Source organism: Bacillus rossius, chromosome 18, assembly GCF_032445375.1.
Source record: "Bacillus rossius redtenbacheri isolate Brsri chromosome 18, Brsri_v3, whole genome shotgun sequence".
NCBI lineage: Eukaryota > Metazoa > Arthropoda > Insecta > Phasmatodea > Bacillidae > Bacillus > Bacillus rossius.
The window spans coordinates 5,285,631-5,309,666 of NC_086345.1; the positions used below are offsets into that span (position 1 = coordinate 5,285,631).

Here is a 24,036-nt window from a genome sequence, read left to right on the forward strand (position 1 = left end):
CCATGGTGAAACTGCATTTTAAAAAAAATGGGCGCTTGGATAAAACACACATTAGAAGTGAAACTTCCCAACTAAAAAAATATATATATTATCATCATAACTAAGCAATAAAGTACATACACAATAAGATACTGAATACCGATCTGGTTTGCGTAGAATGCACGCTGGGAAAAGGCCCCAGAGGCTGTGTCCATGAAGCGGGACCGCTTAATCTCAAAAAGTGTACTGTTTTCACACACTGGTGATGAAAATATATAAATTAATACGTATTCAGCCTACACAAAGTACCTTGTGACTTATACCTCTGTGCTTCACCAGAGACCTTGAATCAAAATTTTCCATTTCAAAACGCCTGCCCCAGAGTGTCCACCTCGACTCGGAGAACCAGAAGCGCGCGCGGCTCACCTTCTCCTTGCAGCTGCTGAGCATGGAGATGATGCTGAGGCAGACGGACTGGACGGAGAGCGCGGGCGACCAGTCCTCCGTCAGGATGGACAGGCAGATGTGGCCGTTGCTGTACACGTGAGGGTGCACCGGGATGTTGGGGCCGATGAACGTCACCTGTCGACGACACACGCACGACCCCCCTCAGGCTCGCTTCAACTCTCGTCAACCGGCTTAGGCAAGTGCTCCTCCATCGCATCAACCCGCAAAGTAATAGAGCCATGTCTCAAAAAAAATGTGAAATTTAGTTCAGATCGCCAATGGAAACAACATCTGCCAAATCTTACCAATGTAATAAGGCCACACCTGAATTTTTGAAAGAAATAACGATCAAAACAACGATGTTGCGATGGACGCGAGTCTGAGATTTAACCGTGTTATTGCGATAATATAGCCTCTTGTTAAAATTGTGATAAAAGTTTCTACTTTTGACATGTGGCCGTATTACTTTGACAGTACTGTATGTTCCTTAACTGACTGTGCGAGTCACCCTAAGGGGCTGGGTCCATTAAATTTGCAAGAAATTCAAGAAAAGAAAATAGTTTAGGCCAACACGCAAGTGGCAAGAAGTCAAAAACCACTCACTAAAACTCGAAATTTCAAAACTGCAAACAAAATGTATCTTCTTTAGGCTTTCTTTTCAAAATAAAAGGTTTTTTTTTTTACTCGTACTTTCTTGCGGAAGCTCATGTCGCACTATGAGGGACGCCTAGTAACCTTTTTTCTAGAGTTGCTCTATGACCTACCAGAACTAATGTACCCGTGTTTAATATATTTAACACATTCGTGTTTAGAAATGTAGTGATCAGTCAGTGATAACATTTGGTTATGGATTTCATAAGTTAGCCTACATAATTATCCCTAGCCCTGATTATCATGATACTAAGCAGTTTTTTCTACACCATATTCCTAAATTATGACAAACAAATCTGCTAGGAGTCTTAGTCTTTGTTCCTATACTTATTTTTTTCACAAAAACGTGAAGGCATAAATTATTTAATATAAAAATTTAATCAAATTTTGAGAAAAAAAAATCACTTAGTAAGATAACCAAATTCCAAATCTCAGAAAGCCATGTCTTAACGTCCCTGTGCTATGCAAACGACAGACAGATACAAACACTCTATTTTATTATTATTATTATTATAGTATTACATGTGATAAAAAAATGTAGCCTATATTCACATTAAGATTGCATATTTAAAAGTTTTTGGAACACTTCACTTCAAACGTTGAAGACGGAAACTGAAGAAAAAAAAGAGAATTGGCAATTGGCAGATGCTAGCTTGATTTATAACTGGTAATTCAAACCATCTGAATTTAATGTTAATGTTTTAGGTTACACAGTTAAATACATATTGGCGGTTTATCCATTACCCACTGGGTTACTAACAATGTTTTATACCAACTCACTGCTCATAAGTTGTTTCATGCCAATATATATATATGTATACTAGCTGTACCCTGCCATGCTACGCTGTGGCTTCTTAGCTGAATGTAAAAGAACATAATCCGTTTAGTAAACTCCGTTGAAATCCATGAAAACAAAAGAATCAAGAGAAAACACTTGTCTTTTGTTTTTATTAGCGGGATAAATGTTCATAAAAGTAAAACAGCAATAAAAAAATGAAGGAACGTTAGAATTCAAAAAATAAATAGCCATAAACCATCTAGGAAAAATTTCGCATCGAATGGTGGTAGTTTCATGTCCATACGATCAGTGGTTTAGGCGTGATTGAGCCTCAAACAAAGACCATTTTCATTATATATATATATAGAAGATATATATATGTATATATATGTATATGTATATATTTATATACACAAACTTTCTAAGTTGCTTTTAGTTATGAAAAAAAAAAATTTAATTTTGCTTTTATATGCAAAAAAATATATTTTACCATCCTATATAACCTCACTGGAGGAATTAATTAGGGCCTCTGTAACTCATACAGAGAAATTGTTAAAACCTGTGCAAATGGGTGCTGAAATGCTAAAGAAAAAAAAAACCTTTCAACTTTTTTTAACTAAGCTAAAAAAATATATAAATATATTTCTGCCATACATTTTGAGTACCAATAGTTACATTTATGTATTTGTTACAGCCCCAAGGTGCATAATAAACAAAAAAAATTTACAAATTAGTAGTACCACCCATTTACCCTCCCACTCACCGCAGATCCCGAGATAAACTTAAATAAATGCCGAGTGTTTGCGGGGAAACCTAAGATGTACATCAAGTTCTGTCCCTGCCCGAACACGCCCGAATATTCACCTTCGGCCAACCTCGGGTTTATTTATATATATTTATATTTCCCTGTTTATTTTAATGTAGCTATACTAACCATAGTGTTTTAAAGCATTTTAATGTAGCAACGTAACCGACCACTTTTAATATTTGAATTCATTTTTCCTGCGCAAAAATAAAACAAATCCCGAGGTTGGCTGAAGGTGAATATTCGGGCGTGTTCGGGCAGAGACAGAACTTGATGGACATCTTAGGCTTCTCGTGTTTGTGTGGGGAGAAGCCTAAGATTCACTCATCCTTCAGGACATACCCGAATACTCCCGTTGGCAAGCCTTATTTTCACAGACGGGAGAGCCAAACTCCCGATTGTGCATCTTCGGTTTTTTTTTTTTTGTTCATTGTAAATAAATACAAACTCATGATAACTAATGGTCAATTAGGTTAGGTTAGATACATTATAAATACTTTACAACTTTGTGGACAGTTGATTTGGTTAGGACAGCTACATTAAAAATACTGTGAAATCATGTAAACGGTTTCCTAGCGCTGGATAGCTACATATTAAAAAGTTATTTGCTAAGCAACCATAAAATGATTTTACAGTATTTTTAATGTAGCTATACTTACCTAATACAACCAACCACCCACAATGTTTTAAAGTATTTATAATTAATTCTTGCTAATTTTAAGAATTACATCTTATAAGTTAAACCCGCGCATTTGGAGAATAAATGCCCACGAATTTTTTTTTCCCACTAAATAAATACACCTGTTGTGGTATGGAAAAAAAAGAGAGCATGAACTTGGGGAACATCGGGTGTGGCTCTCTCGTCTGTTGAAAGAAGGCTTGCCTACGTGAGTATTCGGGTATGTCCAGAAGCAGGGGCGCAACAACTAGATTTCCAAAGGGGGGGGGGAGGGCAATATATCTTTTTATAAAGAATCATCGATCCCCCTTATTGAAGCGGGGGGTCCAGGGGTCCTCCCCCGGGAAAATTTGTATTTCAAGGTGGAAAATGGTGCTATTTAAGCAGTTTTATTATCTAAAAATTGATTACACAGCACTTTCTTTGCCCCCTGTTTGCCCCCACTTCAAGGTTACAGAAGGGGGGGGGGGGCAAAATACCCTTGCCCCCCCCCCTTGTTGTTGCGCCCCTGTCCAGAAGGACGAGTGAATCGTAGGCTCGTCGTGTGTTTGCGCGGGTATACCTCCGGCGAGTCGAAGGGGTACTTGGAGCTGAACTTGAACCGCAGCTGGAAGTGTTCCCCCTCGTACAGCGTGCCCTGGGCGCCGTCCATGTTGATGATCCACCTGTAACATCGCACACACACACGAGGGCTCGCAGCTGTTCTCGCCTATAACCTCTGTTTCAATGTCTGTAAAGTCGGTTTACGGACGATAGTTTAACGTGACAACGTCATAACAAAACATTGATCAAATTATTGCATACTTTTATGAATAAAATTGACTCATTTTTATTTTTAATAACAAAAGAATAAATACTTAAAATTATAATAGTAATCAGATTTTTAAAATGCAAGAATAATTAACCTATATTGCCGAAATTGTTGTTGTAATAAGCAATGAAAACCACATTAACTTTTCACTTCACTTTATAAACAGTCGACGAAACAGTTCACGTGTAGATGACTTGTAATTAATTTTAATAACTGGCGTTTAGCTATAAAGTTTAAACATAATTATGAACAAGTTTCCATACAAATAAACTGTTATTAAATATCTATTATCATTTATATGAATCACCATAACTTTTTAGTCAATTGTAACATAACCTATTATTACTGCACTCTCCGACAGCGTAACGGAACACAGCGTAACGGGACAATGAGCGTAACGGGACACAGCGTAACGGGACACTTTGTCGTGCGTGCAGCCGGCGTTCATCGATTTATTAGACGTTGTCACGTCAAAAAAATAACACTCACTGCAGCTCAATGGCTGTTTACTAATGCATTCTTAATACAACCGTGAACACAAAGGACTTGCAGCCATTTAAGTTGACCTTCCGAATAACTGTAAGGATTTTTTTAAGCCGGAATTGCAATAGTCCGTCCATCATCCATCCGTCGAATACGTGATCTGCAGCCAAACATAATGGCCCGGAAAATTCCATCCGTCTGTCAAAAAGCTTTTTAACTTCATGCTTTTGACGGACGGATGGAATTATAACCTCCAAATGGTTACAGGGGTTTTGCGTGTCAAATTCTTTTTATATGAGAAATTTTTTTGAACTTTATTTGATTTTTTTAGTTGATTACATAGTTATTTTTTTTTAATCATGGTCGAACACGTTTTAAAGTTTGATGTTTTGAAACAAAAATCAACAACTAACGGAATGATGTAAATCGCGCGGCGGCTGGTGAAGTGATGAACAGACGAGCGACGAGATATTGGACTGTTAAAATTGTTCACCTTATAATTACGAAGAACACTGGTTACAAATTAACCAGGTATCTTCGTAAATTTACGGGTACCAAGTTTATTGACTTGGAACATGAATCCACTAAAATAATCTTGGTATAGGTACAAGCAAAACCTTCCGTAACTTGATAAAACTCCTGCAAAAACAATCTCGTTTCTTCTACGGGTGTGTTTACCAATAAAAAAAACGGTACTCGGAAGTCGAAATGCGAAATATGAAGATTCAGTTATAACTACGAAGAAATATACGTTTATTTGAAGGTGAATTCTTCGTTGAAGAGTCCGTAAACTGACTGTAGTTTCTAACGGTGTGTAGATCAGCCTTCGCGGGATCGCCGATACAGCATCTCGTGAGAGGACCAGTAACTCACGTCTCTCCATGCATTATCGTGGCTCCGACTTCAAGTACAACTGTGACGTGTGACGACAGTACAGTATGTTTGTATATATGTATATATTGGTATTAATTGACTTGTTCTATATCCCGAAGTCCTTACCTCCATATGGGAACTACAGATCAAAAACTGAATAAATAAATGTTTTATCTACCTGTATGCTGCCAACCAACTATCAAGTAAACTTTTCTTGTAAAATGTTTACCAGTTGGACAATCACGTCCGCTCAGCACTTATAAATGATTAAACAAACTCTTAAGTATTTATTCAAATATATTTTCAAATTACCGTGCATTATTAATTAATTTTGTATCTCAGATATTTTTGACGTGACGTCTAATAAATCGATGAACGCTGGCTGCACGCACGAAAAAGTGTCCCGTTAAGCACATTGTCCCGTTTCGCTGTGTCCCGTTACGCTCATTTTATATTGCTCTTTGCTAACCTGAACCTCCTAGCATTGCGACCGAGTCCGTGGCGTAATTCTGTTTTCATGCATTTCAATGTAACATTTTCATTGCTCTTTGCTAACCCGTTCCTCCTAGCATTGCTGCAGAGTCCGTGGCGCAAATATATTATTTTTGACTGCATTTTGGTGTTGGGTAAGCCATTTTCCTTCACATCATCCTTGAAACACCCCCATTCGTTTCCTACTTTTCCTATCATTGTCCTATCCTTAACAGAATAACACAGATTGGAAGAAGTTAAATAGCAAACATGTATAAAAGTTATAGTTAAAATAATCTCTTCGTTAAAGTAATAAACATATTTGAATTAATGAATTCAAATAAAAGTGTAGATTTCATTTCACTCCTTTGTATCCATACAAAATAGTGATAATTCAATAAAAATGATTCAATTTTATTCATAAAAGTATGAAATCATTTCATCTATGTTTTGTTATGACGTCACGTTAAGCTATGTCCGTAAACCGACTTTACAGACAACCAATTTTTTTTAAATATTAAATTTAAAACATGTTCATACAAATGTTAAAAAAAATAATAATAATACAGAAGCAGCTTAACCACAATCATGAAACTCTTTTAAAATAAAGGTAATGATTTTCAGAGATATCTGATGTTATAATTTCATCCGTCCATCCGTCGAAAGTTAAAGCTTGGCGAAGTTTTTACGGAATGACGGATGGAATTATTCGGGCCATCTCATTGGCTGCATGTCACGTGATTGACGGGCGAACGAGACGATTCATTGTGAATCCAGCTTTACTGTCTAATGATCAACCTGAACGTGTGAAAATTGGTCTGAAAGTAGAGTGCGAGAAAAAAAATTTGTAAACGTAAAACAAACGACTGCCGAAAAAAAAAACTTTTTTTTTTTTCTGATAAGCCAGGCTAAGTTATCGTAAAGAGAATCTTGATACCGTTTCACGGCTAGTTTCTCACCAGGATCCTTGAAGGATGTGAAACCTCTTGGTTTGCATTTTCGCTCTTTAGAAATATTTTCGTACGAGTTCCGAAGTTATGGTTTATTATAAATTACCTTTTAATAAATAATCTACAAAAAAATTGCCAATTGGACAGGTTTGTTTGGCTCTGAGTTACCGAAATGTCTAATCATAACTTAACACAAACGTGGTCAGCGAGGTACCAGAGCCATAGCAAGGTACCCCCCCCTTTTTTTTTCTTTTCCTCCAGCGCACAGTGGGAGATTTGCCCGAAAACGTGGTCAAAAATACAAAAACCAATGTTATGTCATCATACAAACTTCATTATAGGGGTTTTCGAGGTCGCTGATTACGAATTTAATGTTAAAATCAATAAGTTAATGGCCGTTCATATTATAGTGGCTAAAATAACAAAAAATACATATAATTTGTAGTCTATAATATGCATATTAAATGTTTGTAATTTTATTTAAAATTGCTCCTCATGGTAAATAATATTTTGTATATAACATATATCTCATTCCGATTTATTGTTACAGTCAGTGGAACAAGTGATTCAATTTTCTGCTCGATATAGTTTTTTTTTCTCTTACAATGCATTGAGTGTTTTCATGGAGAAACTGCAGTCTGATTGGCCTACAAAACCTGGGAGATGAAGGCCTCGGATTCTTCCATATAACAATTTCGTCCCAAGATTTCAGTTCAGAAGAAACAAGTTGCAATGGTACAAAAGACGTTTAGAACACATTTGCATCCGAATCAGAATCGTTGTTGAATCTTTGCTTGTACTCACTGTGCCCCGAGCTCCCATCACATCCCCATTTACAAATTAAACTTAATGCACGCACATCGTCAGGATGTAAACTTTGTATCACTTCTTCTTGGACTAGTAAAATACATTGACAGGTGTGATCTTACAGACTTTGAAACTTCACTTCTGCACTTTTCTCAGTAACTGATACTCGTACGTGGTACACAACACCTCGATTTCGCTTCCCTTACTGCCTCATAACTGGGATACAATTTGCAGTTGTGTTTTCGCGCTGTTGATCTAATTACACTGTATTGATGCCTACTCAATTTAGCTTCAACCATTGTAGACAAAGCCTCATCTGCAGATATTGTCTTCTCGACTTGCATACTATATAACGAGTCCGATATTTCGAAGCTCTTGTTGGGGTAGTTGTGGTTATGTCTTTTACTATGTTGGCAGCATCTATATTACCAGACGAATGAAGGCTCATCTGAGTGGCATAAGACAGCATCGACATGTCTACATTTGTACGTAGTTGCTCTGTTCTCCTTCGTTTCGTTCGTTCACTACTTGAACAAAATTCCACGAAAGGGCATCCACGTTTCTTTGCCGACTCTCCAGAACTGGGATAACTTACCGGAATACAAATGTTCTTGCTGAGCCATGCTTGATTTTTATTCAGAAAATATTCAATGTTTCTTGAAGATTCTTTCCATTTAGTGTTTAGCTTAGAAAAAAACGTGGACAAAGCAGGCCTTGCACTCGCAGGTATTGTTATAATGCAACCCCGTTTCTCAGACAACACTTTCTGTAGGTGTTCCAGACTAGTTCTTGTATCTGTAGTTAAGAAGCCCTTCAGCATCAAGAATAGCTCCCTCCTAGTATATGTCAGTTCTTCTTCTCCTGATCCTAAAATGAAAACTTTGCATGACTGCAATGCAATGGCACTTATTAAAACCATTGGGCAGGTAAAAAAGTTCAGATCGGGGAAAGAGGGAAATTGGTTTGCAGTAATGGAGTCCTTTCTTGGATTATTATCTGTATGAATAGAGTAACATAGATTAAAAACAATTTGTAATATTAAAAACATAATATTCACAAATTATTAATACCATTTTGTTGAATATAATTACAATAGTGTAATAAAATGCACTGATATTTTTATGTCATTCTGTTATAGTGAAAAAAGAAAATACCAAAGAAATAGTCAACAAAATTCTACCATAATTAAGATGTCAAAAATTGTTCATTATTTGTGCTGTTTTTGGCGAATTCGTTTACAAGTTCTTTGTTCAGTGCTCATTTGCGTTCGCAACAGTAGACCCTTAGGAATAATGTCTTATTCGCGGGATTCATTCTTGGTTATGGTCGATCCGGAATTTCTTAAGGGGGGAAATGTAACTGACTTGGCCCTAGAAGAGCTAGTTTTCTCGGAGTGCTTCCCATTTCACTGTTGTATTCCATTCATGCTTCGATTCTACCCCAAATCACAGTCACTGGCAATGAAGACCTAGGCTGTTAAACTTCGCTCAAATTTCTCAATTGTTGCCATTTCTTCCATCCCATCATTCCATACAGTCTCGTGAACTAATTTAGGAAGTTTCTTCATCTCATTAGATAACAATCATTGAATTGTAAAACAACACAAGACATAAACTTAATAAATTCCTTATGGGTTTGTGTGTACCCACCCATCATTATATGGTTATTTTACAGCTGGAAAATCTAAAACAATTGTCCTTCTTAGTGAATAACTTTGAAGGACTTTAGATTTGTTTCTTACCAGCAGTAAAAAATTCTGTATCAATAAAAAATCGCACTATACCAACACTACATGTGGTTTTCATCAAAGATTTCCGAAAGGCTAGACCACCACTAGTAAACTTCTCCAGACTTTAACAGACATCAATGACGATGTCGAGAATGAACTGACAATTAGTGAAGCTTATGAAGGAATAAGAAAAAAGGCATCTGGTATTAGACGGGCTATGCACATTGTCGACAATGATGGGTCGGCTTAGACCCGCCATAGCCTCAGGGAGTCGCCACCAGTGCAGCAATGAAGGAAAAAATATCGTACACAAAGGGTAGCACATATTAGCAGCTAGTTATTGTAAATTCGTATTACTAAAACAATAAACTAAACGCTCTATTTCGAAAGAAAGGTACATAATGTGGCATGCTCAACTAAAAGCCTCGATGTAATATGATAAAACTAAATTTTCATTATGTTCACAAAGTAGCTTTAGAAAATAAAACAAATAAACATTACAGCTTTATATATAACAGCATAAGGCAGCGATATAGACGCCATATATCCAGGAATTGCATCCATTTTTCAGAACTCAAAAATATAAATTTTTACGGTCGCGAAGTAGTATATAATAGGGCATCCGAGATCAGGCCTCAGGCGGTGGTGCCGGTGCCGGTGTCCGCCATCTTGGATTTGTGACGTCACGGCGGCAAAAATTCCTCAAAATTCCTCAAAAATGACTCAAAATGACTCAAAATTTCCCGTTTTAAGAAAAAATTTCCCGTTTTCGAGGGAAAAATTCCCGTTTCGAGGGAAAATTTCCCGATTTAGTCCTTAAAAATCCCAACGGCTAGAAATGTCCTGATAGAGGCTTAAGCATCCTTAACTCAAGCCTCAGTTAAGCCTCTATCAGGATGTGACCTTGACCTTTGACCTTGACCCCGACGGCCATCTTGGATCCACCATCTTGGATGACGTCATTTCGTTTTCTCGAACATTCCGGCATTGTGTTATCGGCCATTTTGAATTATGACGTCACCGTTGCAATTTACGTTACGGCCGCCATCTTTAAATTTATTATCCGATTTTAAAGAAAAAAAATTTAAAAATTATAAAAAAAATTAAATAATAAAAATTTAATAAAAATATTTAAAAAACAAACATTTACAACACGGAGCTCGAAGTCCTCGGTTCAAACCCGACGAGTGCAAAAAAATAAAAATGGCGACCGATCCTTCCCCCGAGGTGGCTGCAGGCATACTGACTCCCTCCACTTTTTTTTCAAAGCATATATATCGTCAGGTAGTATGACATCATGTCCGCCATCTTGTCTTCATCCACTAGAGACCACCATCTTGTTTTCGTCTGCTAGAGTGTGCCGATATCATGTAGTATAATTATCTGGTCACCACACCTTTGACCTTGACCTTGAACTTTGACATTGACCTTGAAATTTGACCTTGACCTTAAACTTTGACCTTGACCTTGAAATTTGACCTTGACCTTGAAATTTGACCTTGACCTTGGAATTTGACCTTGACCTTGAAATTTGACCTTGCCCTTGAAATTTGACCTTGACCTTGAACTTTGACCTTGACCTTGAACTTTGACCTTGACCTTGAAATTTGACCTTGAACTTGAAATTTGACCTTGACCTAAAATTTGACTTTGACCTTGAAATTTTACTTTGTCCTTGAAATTTGACTTTCTCCTTGATGTCCATCACGGATCCATCATTTTATGTTCAGTACATGCTACCAGGAGCGACCACCTGCTGGAGTACACCATCTTGTGCGTGTACTCGTATTACCATCATGCTAGTTTTATTCTAACATGCTACAGTGCAGTAATCATTTATTATTACTGAGGTACCCACCATCTTGAAATTTGACCGCCATCTTGAAATCATGTAATTATTTAGCTAGAAATGCGGGAAAAATTCCAATAGTCTCCGAAAAAATCATTTATTAATTTACAAATCGAATCGATGGATCCCTGTCCACGGTTCGATTCTTGACCAGAGACAGTTGTAACTAATTATTAAATAAATGTTAGGTTCTGTTTTCCATTACCTTTCGCGGAGTTTATTAATCATTCACTCTACGAAAATCAACTCAAGTCAATATACCGGACCAACGAATTAAATCAGTGCCGATTAGCCTATTATGAAAGTCTAATTTTTCAATAATCTGAATAACATATAAGCCGTTCATGTACAAAGCCACACATATAGATCAATTGCCTTCAGTCCATGAGACCGAGTCATGTCATTATCAGACGTATAGGCTGGTCATTTCAGGACCACATGACCTTCGTAATCCATCGTGACATTTTTATACATTCTAAAGGACCAAGTAACCTTGTAAAATATTTTAGTAACACCAAGAGGTGATAAACTAGTAAATATTCAATCACTACATTTTGTACTACGCGCAATCAACAAAAAAGGAAGCACCAACAACGAAAAGACAGCACCACCAACGAAAAGGCAGCACATTTGGAAGCACCGACTACGAAAAGGCAGCACATTTGGAAGCACCGACAACGAAAAGGCAGCACATTTGGAAGAACCGACAACGAAAAGGCAGCACATTTGGAAGCACCGACAACGAAAAGGCAGCACATTTGGAAGCACCGACTACGAAAAGGCAGCACATTTGGAAGCACCGACAACGAAAAGGCAGCACATTTGGAAGCACCGACAACGAAAAGGCAGCACATTTGGAAGCACCGACAACGAAAAGGCAGCACATTTGGAAGCACCGACTACGAAAAGGCAGCACATTTGGAAGCACCGACAACGAAAAGGCAGCACATTTTGAAGCACCGACAACGAAAAGGCAGCACATTTGGAAGCACCGACAACGAAAAGGCAGCACATTTGGAAGCACCGACAACGAAAAGGCAGCACATTTGGAAGCACCGACAACGAAAAGGCAGCACATTTGGAAGCACCGACAACGAAAAGGCAGCACATTGGAAGCACCGAAAACGAAAAGGCAGCACATTTGGAAGCACCGACAACGAAAAGGCAGCACATTTGGAAGCACCGACTACGAAAAGGCAGCACATTTGGAAGCACCGTCATCGAAAAGGCAGCACATTTGGAAGCACCGACAACGAAAAGGCAGCACATTTGGAAGCACCGACAACGAAAAGGCAGCACATTTGGAAGCACCGACAACGAAAAGGCAGCACATTTGTAAGCACCGACTACGAAAAGGCAGCACATTTGGAAGCACCGTCATCAATAAAGGCAACACATTTGGAAGCACCGACAACGAAAAGGCAGCACATTTGGAAGCACCGACAACGTAAAGGCAGCACATTTGGAAGCACCGACAACGAAAAGGCAGCACATTTGGAAGCACCGACAACGAAAAGGCAGCACATTTGGAAGCACCGACAACGAAAAGGCAGCACATTTGGAAGCAGCGACAACAAAAAGGCAGGACATTTGGAAGCACCGACAACGAAAAGGCAGCACATTTGGAAGCACCGACAACGAAAAGGCAGCACATTTGGAAGCACCGACTACGAAAAGGCAGCACATTTGGAAGCACCGACTACGAAAAGGCAGCACATTTGGAAGCACCGACAACGAAAAGGCAGCACATTTGGAAGCACCGACAACTAAAAGGCAGCACATTTGGAAGCACCGACAACGAAAAGGCAGCACATTTGGAAGCACCGACAACGAAAAGGCAGCACATTTGGAAGCACCGACAACGAAAAGGCAGCACATTGGAAGCACCGACAACGAAAAGGCAGCACATTTGGAAGCACCGCCAACGAAAAGGCAGCACATTTTGGATGCATCATCGAATAAGGAAGCACATTTGGAAGCTCCATCAACTAAAAAAGGCAAAAAGGAAGCACAAGTTACGAGATCTAAGTCTTAGTAAGAAATCATAATACAAGAAATAAAAACATTACATTCTTATAATTTAAATTATTTATTTTATTGCTTTACATTATACAAATGCAAGTAAAACAAGTCGATATTGTATGTGGCCAGCATTCCTCAGTTCCTTGAGTATGAAGGATATTTCTTTGATGCACGAATAGTTTCCTGCACAAAGCGAACCATGTAGAAGTCTTAGCCGGTCAACCAATATGTTTGGATCTTTCCATGATGTGTAATCATTCTCTTCTACCACCATCTTCCTTGCACCTTTATAATAAATATTATGATCTCTGGTGTCTTCCGTTTTACCACCAACCTCAGAGTAACTTTCATGTTTGAGACGGTGATCATCACAAGCTTGATCAGATTTATTTAATATATCACGTCGTTTCCATCGTTTCGGTCTCAGGACACCGCCACATTCTTCGATCTTGGCAGCTTTAGGTGCTTCATCATAGTCTATGTCTTTGTCAACAGCCTCAGAGTCACTGTAACAATCACCGTAGAAGGAATCGTCTTCACCCAATTTACCGTAATAATTCAATGTTGATGATGTTGAAGTGTCTTCATCGTCTTCGTGCTTCCTTTTTAGGAGTCCATCATTTTTACAAAGTAGGAAAGATCTACTTGAATTCGGCTGGAATATATTCTCACTTTTCACGTTAAGGATTCTTCCATTGTCTTCATTCTTCCGTAAATCATCAACCTTCTTCAATTTAAGTTCTTTGTCGAGATCGGAAGAGCCAAGAAAATTATTGTCGTAATGCAGATCACTCTTCCTTAGGCTAGTAGATTCATCGTTGTCCTCTAGCTTGTACGCAGGCTTGGCGCTACAAGTTCTGCCATGTCTTTTTAGGCTCTCTCTCCGCGTAAACGACTTGCTACATCGAACACAACTTATCATATTGCGCAGTGGATTTTTAACACAGTCATTCTTCTCGTGTTGTCTTTTATTCTTTCTCAAGATAAACTCTTTACTGCAAAACTTACACCTATGTTCTTTCGATACAGCGTCAGATCCCAAATCGGAATTCATATTAGTTACTGAGACTAATGCCAGATACCAATTGAGTGTTTTAAATTAGATTCAATACTTAAATAGAAATTTTTTCATATTTCATCAGCGAGAATTAATATATCTCATGCAAAAGTACTTTATGCATGTAGTTCTGCTTTTCAACAACAGATGTCGCCACATGTTGCTTGCAGGTAAATAATATTTAGTTATTTTATGCGGGATGCGGGATGCTCACTAACGATCGCAAAAGAAGGATGGCTTCGTTAGACTCCAAAGAAAAGGAAGTTCGTCTTGCATGTTGGTGCTCCACAGATGTCTCATGGCGTAATATTAATTTGACTGAGTAATGATATTTGTTAATTCCACCTGATAAAAATATTGCAAGTTTTGATTTAGTAGCATAAATTATCGAATTAAATGTAACTCCAAATAAAATGACATGTCTCATTAGAACAAAAAAAAATCCATGCAGAGAGCGGTTTCTCAGAATAGTCAGAAACACTTGAAGAAACCACAGGAATGATTGCAAGAACACGGGAAAAACCATCAAAATATTGTCAAGAATAATCAGGAGCACACTGAGAAAACCACTATAATATTAACAATAATAATCGGAAGCACACGGAGAAAACCATCATAATATTGACCAGATTAATCGGAAGCACACAGAGAAAACCACCACATGTTTTCTTTGATATCATAAAATTACAAGAAAAAATAATTAAAAATAAAAATAAATTAATAAAAAATTAAAAAAAAATGCATAAATTTCTGGCTTGTAAACTTATCATTGTTGAGCAAAAATAGAGTTCTTGTACAAGCCAGAAATTTATGCATTTTTTTAAATTTTTTATTAATTTATTTTTATTTTTAATTATTTTTTCTTGTAATTTTATGATATCAAAGAAAACATGTGGTGGTTTTCTCTGTGTGCTTCCGATTAATCTGGTCAATATTATGATGGTTTTCTCCGTGTGCTTCCGATTATTATTGTTTAATATTATAGTGGTTTTCTCAGTGTGCTCCTGATTATTCTTGACAATATTTTGATGTTTTTTCCCGTGTTCTTGCAATCATTCCTGTGGTTTCTTCAAGTGTTTCTGACTATTCTGAGAAACCGCTCTCTGCATGGATTTTTTTTTGTTCTAATGAGACATGTCATTTTATTTGGAGTTACATTTAATTAGATAATTTATGCTACTAAATCAAAACTTGCAATATTTTTATCAGGTGGAATTAACAAATATCATTACTCAGTCAAATTAATATTACGCCATGAGACATCTGTGGAGCACCAACATGCAAGACGAACTTCCTTTTCCTTGGAGTCTAACGAAGCCATCCTTCTTTTGCGATCGTTAGTGAGCATCCCGCATCCCGCATAAAATATCTAAATATTATTTACCTGCAAGCAACATGTGGCGACATCTGTTGTTGAAAAGCAGAACTACATGCATAAAGTACTTTTGCATGAGATATATTAATTCTCGCTGATGAAATATGAAAAAAATTTCTATTTAAGTATTGAATCTAATTTAAAACACTCAATTGGTATCTGACATTAGTCTCAGTAACTAATATGAATTCCGATTTGGGATCTGACGCTGTATCGAAAGAACATAGGTGTAAGTTTTGCAGTAAAGAGTTTATCTTGAGAAAGAATAAAAGACAACACGAGAAGAATGACTGTGTTAAAAATCCACTGCGCAATATGATAAGTTGTGTTCGATGTAGCAAGTCGTTTACGCGGAGAGAGAGCCTAAAAAGACATGGCAGAACTTGTAGCGCCAAGCCTGCGTACAAGCTAGAGGACAACGATGAATCTACTAGCCTAAGGAAGAGTGATCTGCATTACGACAATAATTTTCTTGGCTCTTCCGATCTCGACAAAGAACTTAAATTGAAGAAGGTTGATGATTTACGGAAGAATGAAGACAATGGAAGAATCCTTAACGTGAAAAGTGAGAATATATTCCAGCCGAATTCAAGTAGATCTTTCCTACTTTGTAAAAATGATGGACTCCTAAAAAGGAAGCACGAAGACGATGAAGACACTTCAACATCATCAACATTGAATTATTACGGTAAATTGGGTGAAGACGATTCCTTCTACGGTGATTGTTACAGTGACTCTGAGGCTGTTGACAAAGACATAGACTATGATGAAGCACCTAAAGCTGCCAAGATCGAAGAATGTGGCGGTGTCCTGAGACCGAAACGATGGAAAGACGTGATATATTCAATAAATCTGATCAAGCTTGTGATGATCACCGTCTCAAACATGAAAGTTACCCTGAGGTTGGTGGTAAAACGGAAGACACCAGAGATCAAAATATTTATTATAAAGGTGCAAGGAAGATGGTGGTAGAAGAGAATGATTACACATCATGGAAAGATCCAAACATATTGGTTGACCGGCTAAGACTTCTACATGGTTCGCTTTGTGCAGGAAACTATTCGTGCATCAAAGAAATATCCTTCATACTCAAGGAACTGAGGAATGCTGGCTACATACAATATTGACTTGTTTTACTTGCATTTGTATAATGTAAAGCAATAAAATAAATAATTTAAATTATAAGAATGTAATGTTTTTATTTCTTGTATTATGATTTCTTACTAAGACTTAGATCTCGTAACTTGTGCTTCCTTTTTGCCTTTTTTAGTTGATGGAGCTTCCAAATGTGCTTCCTTATTCGATGATGCATCCAAAATGTACTGCCTTTTCGTTGGCGGTGCTTCCAAATGTGCTGCCTTTTCGTTGTCGGTGCTTCCAATGTGCTGCCTTTTCGTTGTCGGTGCTTCCAAATGTGCTGCCTTTTCGTTGTCGGTGCTTCCAAATGTGCTGCCTTTTCGTTGTCGGTGCTTCCAAATGTGCTGCCTTTTCGTTGTCGGTGCTTCCAAATGTGCTGCCTTTTCGTTGTCGGTGCTTCCAAATGTGCTGCCTTTTCGTAGTCGGTGCTTCCAAATGTGCTGCCTTTTCGTAGTCGGTGCTTCCAAATGTGCTGCCTTTTCGTTGTCGGTGCTTCCAAATGTGCTGCCTTTTCGTTGTCGGTGCTTCCAAATGTGCTGCCTTTTTGTTGTCGGTGCTTCCAAATGTGCTGCCTTTTCGTTGTCGGTGCTTCCAAATGTGCTGCCTTTTCGTTGTCGGTGCTTCCAAATGTGCTGCCTTTTCGTTGTCGGTGCTTCCAAATGTGCTGCCTTTACGTTGTCGGTGCTTCCAAATGTGCTGCCTTTTCGTTGTCGGTGCTTCCAAATGTGCTGCCTTTATTGATGACGGTGCTTCCAAATGTGCTGCCTTTTCGTAGTCGGTGCTTCCAAATGTGCTGCCTTTTCGTTGTCGGTGCTTCCAAATGTGCTGCCTTTTCGTTGTCGGTGCTTCCAAATGTGCTGCCTTTTCGTAGTCGGTGCTTCCAAATGTGCTGCCTTTTCGTTGTCGGTGCTTCCAAATGTGCTGCCTTTTCGTTGTCGGTGCTTCCAAATGTGCTGCCTTTTCGTTGTCGGTGCTTCCAAATGTGCTGCCTTTTCGTAGTCGGTGCTTCCAAATGTGCTGCCTTTTCGTAGTCGGTGCTTCCAAATGTGTTGCCTTTTCGTTGTCGGTGCTTCCAAATGTGTTGCCTTTTCGTTGTCGGTGCTTCCAAATGTGCTGCCTTTTCGTTGTCGGTGCTTCCAAATGTGCTGCCTTTTCGTTGTCGGTGCTTCCAAATGTGCTGCCTTTTCGTAGTCGGTGCTTCCAAATGTGCTGCCTTTTCGTTGTCGGTGCTTCCAAATGTGCTGCCTTTTCGTTGTCGGTGCTTCCAAATGTGCTGCCTTTTCGTTGTCGGTGCTTCCAAATGTGCTGCCTTTTCGTAGTCGGTGCTTCCAAATGTGCTGCCTTTTCGTTGGTGGTGCTGTCTTTTCGTTGTTGGTGCTTCCTTTTTTGTTGATTGCGCGTAGTACAATATGTAGTGATTGAATATTTACTAGTTTATCACCTCTTGGTGTTACTAAAATATTTTACAAGGTTACTTGGTCCTTTAGAATGTATAAAAATGTCACGATGGATTACGAAGGTCATGTGGTCCTGAAATGACTAGCCTATACGTCTGATAATGACATGACTCGGTCTCATGGACTGAAGGCAATTGATCTATATGTGTGGCTTTGTACATGAACGGCTTATATGTTATTCAGATTATTGAAAAATTAGACTTTCATAATAGGCTAATCGGCACTGATTTAATTCGTTGGTCCGGTATATTGACTTGAGTTGATTTTCGTAGAGTGAATGATTAATAAACTCCGCGAAAGGTAATGGAAAACAGAACCTAACATTTATTTAATAATTAGTTACAACTGTCTCTGGTCAAGAATCGAACCGTGGACAGGGATCCATCGATTCGATTTGTAAATTAATAAATGATTTTTTCGGAGACTATTGGAATTTTTCCCGCATTTCTAGCTAAATAATTACATGATTTCAAGATGGCGGTCAAATTTCAAGATGGTGGGTACCTCAGTAATAATAAATGATTACTGCACTGTAGCATGTTAGAATAAAACTAGCATGATGGTAATACGAGTACACGCACAAGATGGTGTACTCCAGCAGGTGGTCGCTCCTGGTAGCATGTACTGAACATAAAATGATGGATCCGTGATGGACATCAAGGACAAAGTCAAATTTCAAGGACAAAGTAAAATTTCAAGGTAAAAGTCAAATTTCTAGGTCAAGGTCAAATTTCAAGTTCAAGGTCAAATTTCAAGGTCAAGGTCAAAGTTCAAGGTCAAGGTCAAATTTCAAGGGCAAGGTCAAATTTCTAGGTCAAGGTCAAATTCCAAGGTCAAGGTCAAATTTCAAGGTCAAGGTCAAATTTCAAGGTCAAGTTCAAAGTTCAAGGTCAAGGTCAAATTTCAAGGTCAATGTCAAAGTTCAAGGTCAAGGTCAAAGGTGTGGTGACCAGATAATTATACTACATGATATCGGCACACTCTAGCAGACGAAAACAAGATGGTGGTCTCCAGTGGATGAAGACAAGATGGCGGACATGATGTCATACTACCTGACGATATATATATATGCTTTGAAAAAAAAGTGGAGGGAGTCAGTATGCCTGCAGCCACCTCGGGGGAAGGATCGGTCGCCATTTTTATTTTTTTGCACTCGTCGGGTTTGAACCGAGGACTCCGAGCTCCGTGTTGTAAATGTTTGTTTTTTAAATATTTTTATTAAATTTTTATTATTTAATTTTTTTATAATTTTTAAATTTTTTTTCATTAAAATCGGATAATAAATTTAAAGATGGCGGCCGTAACGTAAATTGCAACGGTGACGTCATAATTCAAAATGGCCGATAACACAATGCCGGAATGTTCGAGAAAACGAAATGACGTCATCCAAGATGGTGGATCCAAGATGGCCGTCGGGGTCAAGGTCAAAGGTCAAGGTCACATCCTGATAGAGGCTTAACTGAGGCTTGAGTTAAGGATGCTTAAGCCTCTATCAGGACATTTCTAGCCGTTGGGATTTTTAAGGACTAAATCGGGAAATTTTCCCTCGAAACGGGAATTTTTCCCTCGAAAACGGGAAATTTTTTCTTAAAACGGGAAATTTTGAGTCATTTTGAGTCATTTTTGAGGAATTTTGAGGAATTTTTGCCGCCGTGACGTCACAAATCCAAGATGGCGGACACCGGCACCGGCACCACCGCCTGAGGCCTGATCTCGGATGCCCTATTATATACTACTTCGCGACATTCACTTTAGTACATCATGGAATTATTTTCAACATAGTTAGGTCCGCCAAACGCACTCGACCCTCACTTGTCAGCTGCCGTGAAACCTCAGGATGTGGGAATTTCTTATTGCCATATCCGGTTTCCAATGCAGGGATGATCTAACATTACTACCACATCGCCAGTTTGGTCGGGATTTTAAGTTCGAAATTTGCATTTTGACCACGTTTTCGGGCAAATCTCCCACTGTGCAGCGTTCCGATTATGTTACTAAGAAAATATTTCTTCTCGCAGATTGAAAACTAATTTCTTTTAAAATACTATCGAACATTCACAAACAGCACTCCGGATTGTCTTTCTTTGTAAAGTATGGCGAATTTTTTTTTTCTTTTTTATCAACCTGTAAATTTGGCCGAGTCATTCAACAAGTTAAATTCCGAACAATTGTACGTTTTTTAAGAAGTCTTCAATTTGGCCGCAGTTGGTCTGACACGCCCAAAGTTGGTGGTATTTCAGCCAATAACAAGCCAGCAACAACTGAACTGTCCAATCACATTAGGATCGTTCAGAATTCGAAATTGTCTCTTCTCTCGGCGACAACAGCGAATCTTAAAATGTCATTAGGTTTCGATGAAACACATCGAGCCTGCAGGCCATTGAAATCTCGAAATTTCCGTGTCCTTTGCTTAATTGCTAGCGTGATTTTTCGTAATTATCATTCCCCACCCCACCCCCCTTAATCATATCCCGTCTCCACTTCAAATTGACTATGGCCCTGGGGAAGCCTTCTTTTCACAGACGAGAGAGCCAAACGCTCGGTCGTGCATCTTCGGGGTTTATTTTTGTTCATTGTAAATAAATATGGCGGTGTTGATAAAAGGATACTAATGGTCAATTAGGTTGGGTTAGCTACATTATAAATACTTTAAAACATTGTGGACGGTTGATTTGGTTAGGATAGCTACATTAAAGATACGGAAAAAAAGCATGAACTTCGGGGAACTTCGGGTTTTGGCCCTCTCGTCTGTGAAAAGAAGGCTTCCCGTGGCCCTGCGGGAGACCTAGGATTCACTGAAATGGAGTCAAGACGCCCGAACAGTTCCGAAAATATATTTATAAAAAAAAAAAAATTTCCACAATTCATACATTTTTACGATCCTAAAGAGTATTTTCAATGTCGCTGACCTAAACTTAACAACTTTTCATCTTAGTTACGATTACCAAGACGTGATAAACCATGCCATCATTGACAAAAATAATAAAGAACCAATTTTGGCGAGACTTTTGTTTAAAACACATGTCCTGACTAAACAAAATTGAAATGCGAACGCGCGTTAGAAAGTCACACTTCTTTGGCATGCGTGTAGTTAAAATCAATGGGAAGAGAGAGAGCGCAAATTTCGTCATGTCAAAATGAACGAACAAAGTACTAAATATCAACAAAGCCACACATACTTTATCCAAATTTCTCTACTGAAGATTTATAATTAAACTTGAAGAAATCAAAAATGAATAAACTGCGATTCCTGTATAAGTAGCACTAATAGTTGTAGCTATTAGTTAAAATTTTAAAATATATTTTATATATATATAAAAGCACATATTTGTACATTTGTTTCTAACATTAACTGGTTTTTATTCTTTCAAAAATAAACCACGTGCTGTGATGTATATACAGTATACTCCCGATTATCCGCGAAATTAAGTGGCAGGGCCACCGCGGATAGTGAAAATCGCGGATAAACCGCAAAAGAGCAGAAAATGGCTAACAAAAAAGGAAACATTAATTTCAACTTAAAAATCTAAACATTTATGTACAGTAAAAGTTACAATTAACAGTAAAAAAAAATTTAATGATGCTAAAATTTTAGTATTTTACTGAATAATTACCATGCAATACATTTCAGTAATGTAAACATAAAAGTGCTCAACCATACGACTAGAAACAAAGTGCGACAGAGACAAAAATAGCAACGCATGCCAGTCTACTGCGTGAGTTCCGAGAAGGCCTGTGGCTTTTTACTGTATACTGCACACAATACACTCGTCAGCAGAGTTAAAATTTGCTCACTTGTAATAAAATACAGATATACATATGTGCTGTATTTTTTCGTAGCATGCGCGGATAATAGGGAGTTTACTGTATAGTGTCTGAACCACACAAGGTGACGGAGTGCGGGTTTATTCCCGGGCACACACTGAGCGCCTGAAGAGGTCCGAAGTAGCGCGGACGAGGGTTGTTCGGGCGTCCTGACTTGGGGGCAGTGAACCCTACAGAATGCTGCGCCACGGTGGCAAGGTGGCGATGTGACAAGGCGGCAAGGCGGTGGCAATGTGGCATGATGGCATGATGGCATGGTGGCATGGTGGCATGGTGGCATGGTGGCATGGTGGCATGGTGGCATGGTGGCATGGTGGCATGGTGGCATGGTGGCATGGTGGCATGGTGGCATGGTGGCAGGGTGGCAGGGTGGCAGGGTGGCAGGGTGGCAGGGTGGCAGGGTGGCAGGGTGGCAGGGTGGCAGGGTGGCAGGCAAGGGCGCCCATATGAAAGTTTGTGAAAGGAAGGGGGGGCAGAATTTGTAGGGGGAGGGGGGAAAACCATCACAAATGACAAACCATTTGCCAAAAATGGTTTTAAAGGACTCAAAATTTGCCCAAAATGCTCAAGAACACCTATTTTTATTTTCTTTGCCTGAAAGCTAGCTAGGGGGAACCACGGACCCACCCTGCCCATAGGTATGGGCGCCCTTGGTGGCAGGGTGGCAGGGTGGCATGGTGGCATGGTGGCAGGGTGGCAGGGTGGCAGGGTGGCAGGGTGGCAGGGTGGCAGGGTGGCAGGGTGGCAGGGTGGCAGGGTGGCAGGGTGGCAGGGTGGCAGGGTGGCGAGGTGGCAAGGTGGCAAGGTGGCAAGGTGGCAATGCGGCGGCGACGACTGACTGTGATAGGTTCTGGCTGGCCTCGTCCAAATCCACGCGCACGCCGGCCGGCGGCTCCTTCATCAGCGACAGGAGCTCCTTCTGCAGCCGCCGCTGGAACAAGCAGCACCGAGCCTCACACAGGGTCCACCACGGTTCCGAAACCAACAAGCAAACACTTGGCTACTTAACACAACACAGACTATTCTAGGAGGATACTTGTGATCCTTCCCGTTATAGCTTAGCATGCGGCGGGTATTTTCAAGTAGTTATGTTTGAAGCACATGTTACTGTACGCATAGGCCTATCTATCGCACAGACATCACATGTGTAATTCATGTCTTTAATAATGTTAATACGTACTCCTTTTTGTTAACGAAACCATTAAACAATTCACTTAATAACTAATTATTAACAAAATAATAACTATATGATATTTTTTCGAACAAAATTATTAGGTACTTAGATATATTTCTATGTCTAAATCTTGGAGTTCTAAACGTTTACTATTCCCCGAGAATCTAGTATGACAATATTTGAAGATTCGATTATAAATAAAAATTATTGATAATAATTGATACAGTGGTTATACTGGACTCTTCACAAAATCCTGGCTACGGTACTGCGTCGCCTGTTCAGGACTTTCGTGGTTATTAACTGACAAAACTGGTGCGTGGCTATCACGCACGTTACGAAGAAACGGCACACAAGTGTTGCCACTTGAACGATAAAACCTTATCCACACTATTATTACAAAGAGAAAGCGTGAGCTTGTTTGTCCGAAGTCAAGTCGAAAACTACTGGATCGACTTCATGACTGATTATACTGCTTTAAAAGCTACATTATTCCAAACTGGCATAGGCTACGTTTTATTTTAAAACATAATTTAAAAATTTGTGGTAAAATTCTTGAAAATAACAGTAAATAATACCTCGTAATCTTGAAGTCATGCATATCAAGAAGGAAGCGATATGGAAGAGCGAAAAAAATATTACATTTTTCAATCGTAGTAATCTTTTCATGAAGATTAGGA

The 24,036-nt window shown here is 38.9% G+C and overlaps 1 protein-coding gene across 3 annotated transcripts in view; it reads right to left on the bottom strand.

Annotated features, from left to right (window-relative positions):
• LOC134541341 (ubiquitin-conjugating enzyme E2 W) overlaps positions 1-24,036 on the bottom strand; it is a 129,168-nt gene that overhangs the window by 16,692 nt on the left and 88,440 nt on the right. For all 3 annotated transcript variants that reach the window (XM_063384763.1, XM_063384762.1, XM_063384764.1), the window contains 3 exons: positions 23,025-23,116; positions 3,902-4,004; positions 406-561 (listed from right to left, as the gene is read on the bottom strand). In XM_063384763.1, the coding sequence (XP_063240833.1) occupies positions 406-561; positions 3,902-4,004; positions 23,025-23,116 (351 nt within the window). The remainder of the gene's footprint in view (positions 1-405; positions 562-3,901; positions 4,005-23,024; positions 23,117-24,036) is intronic.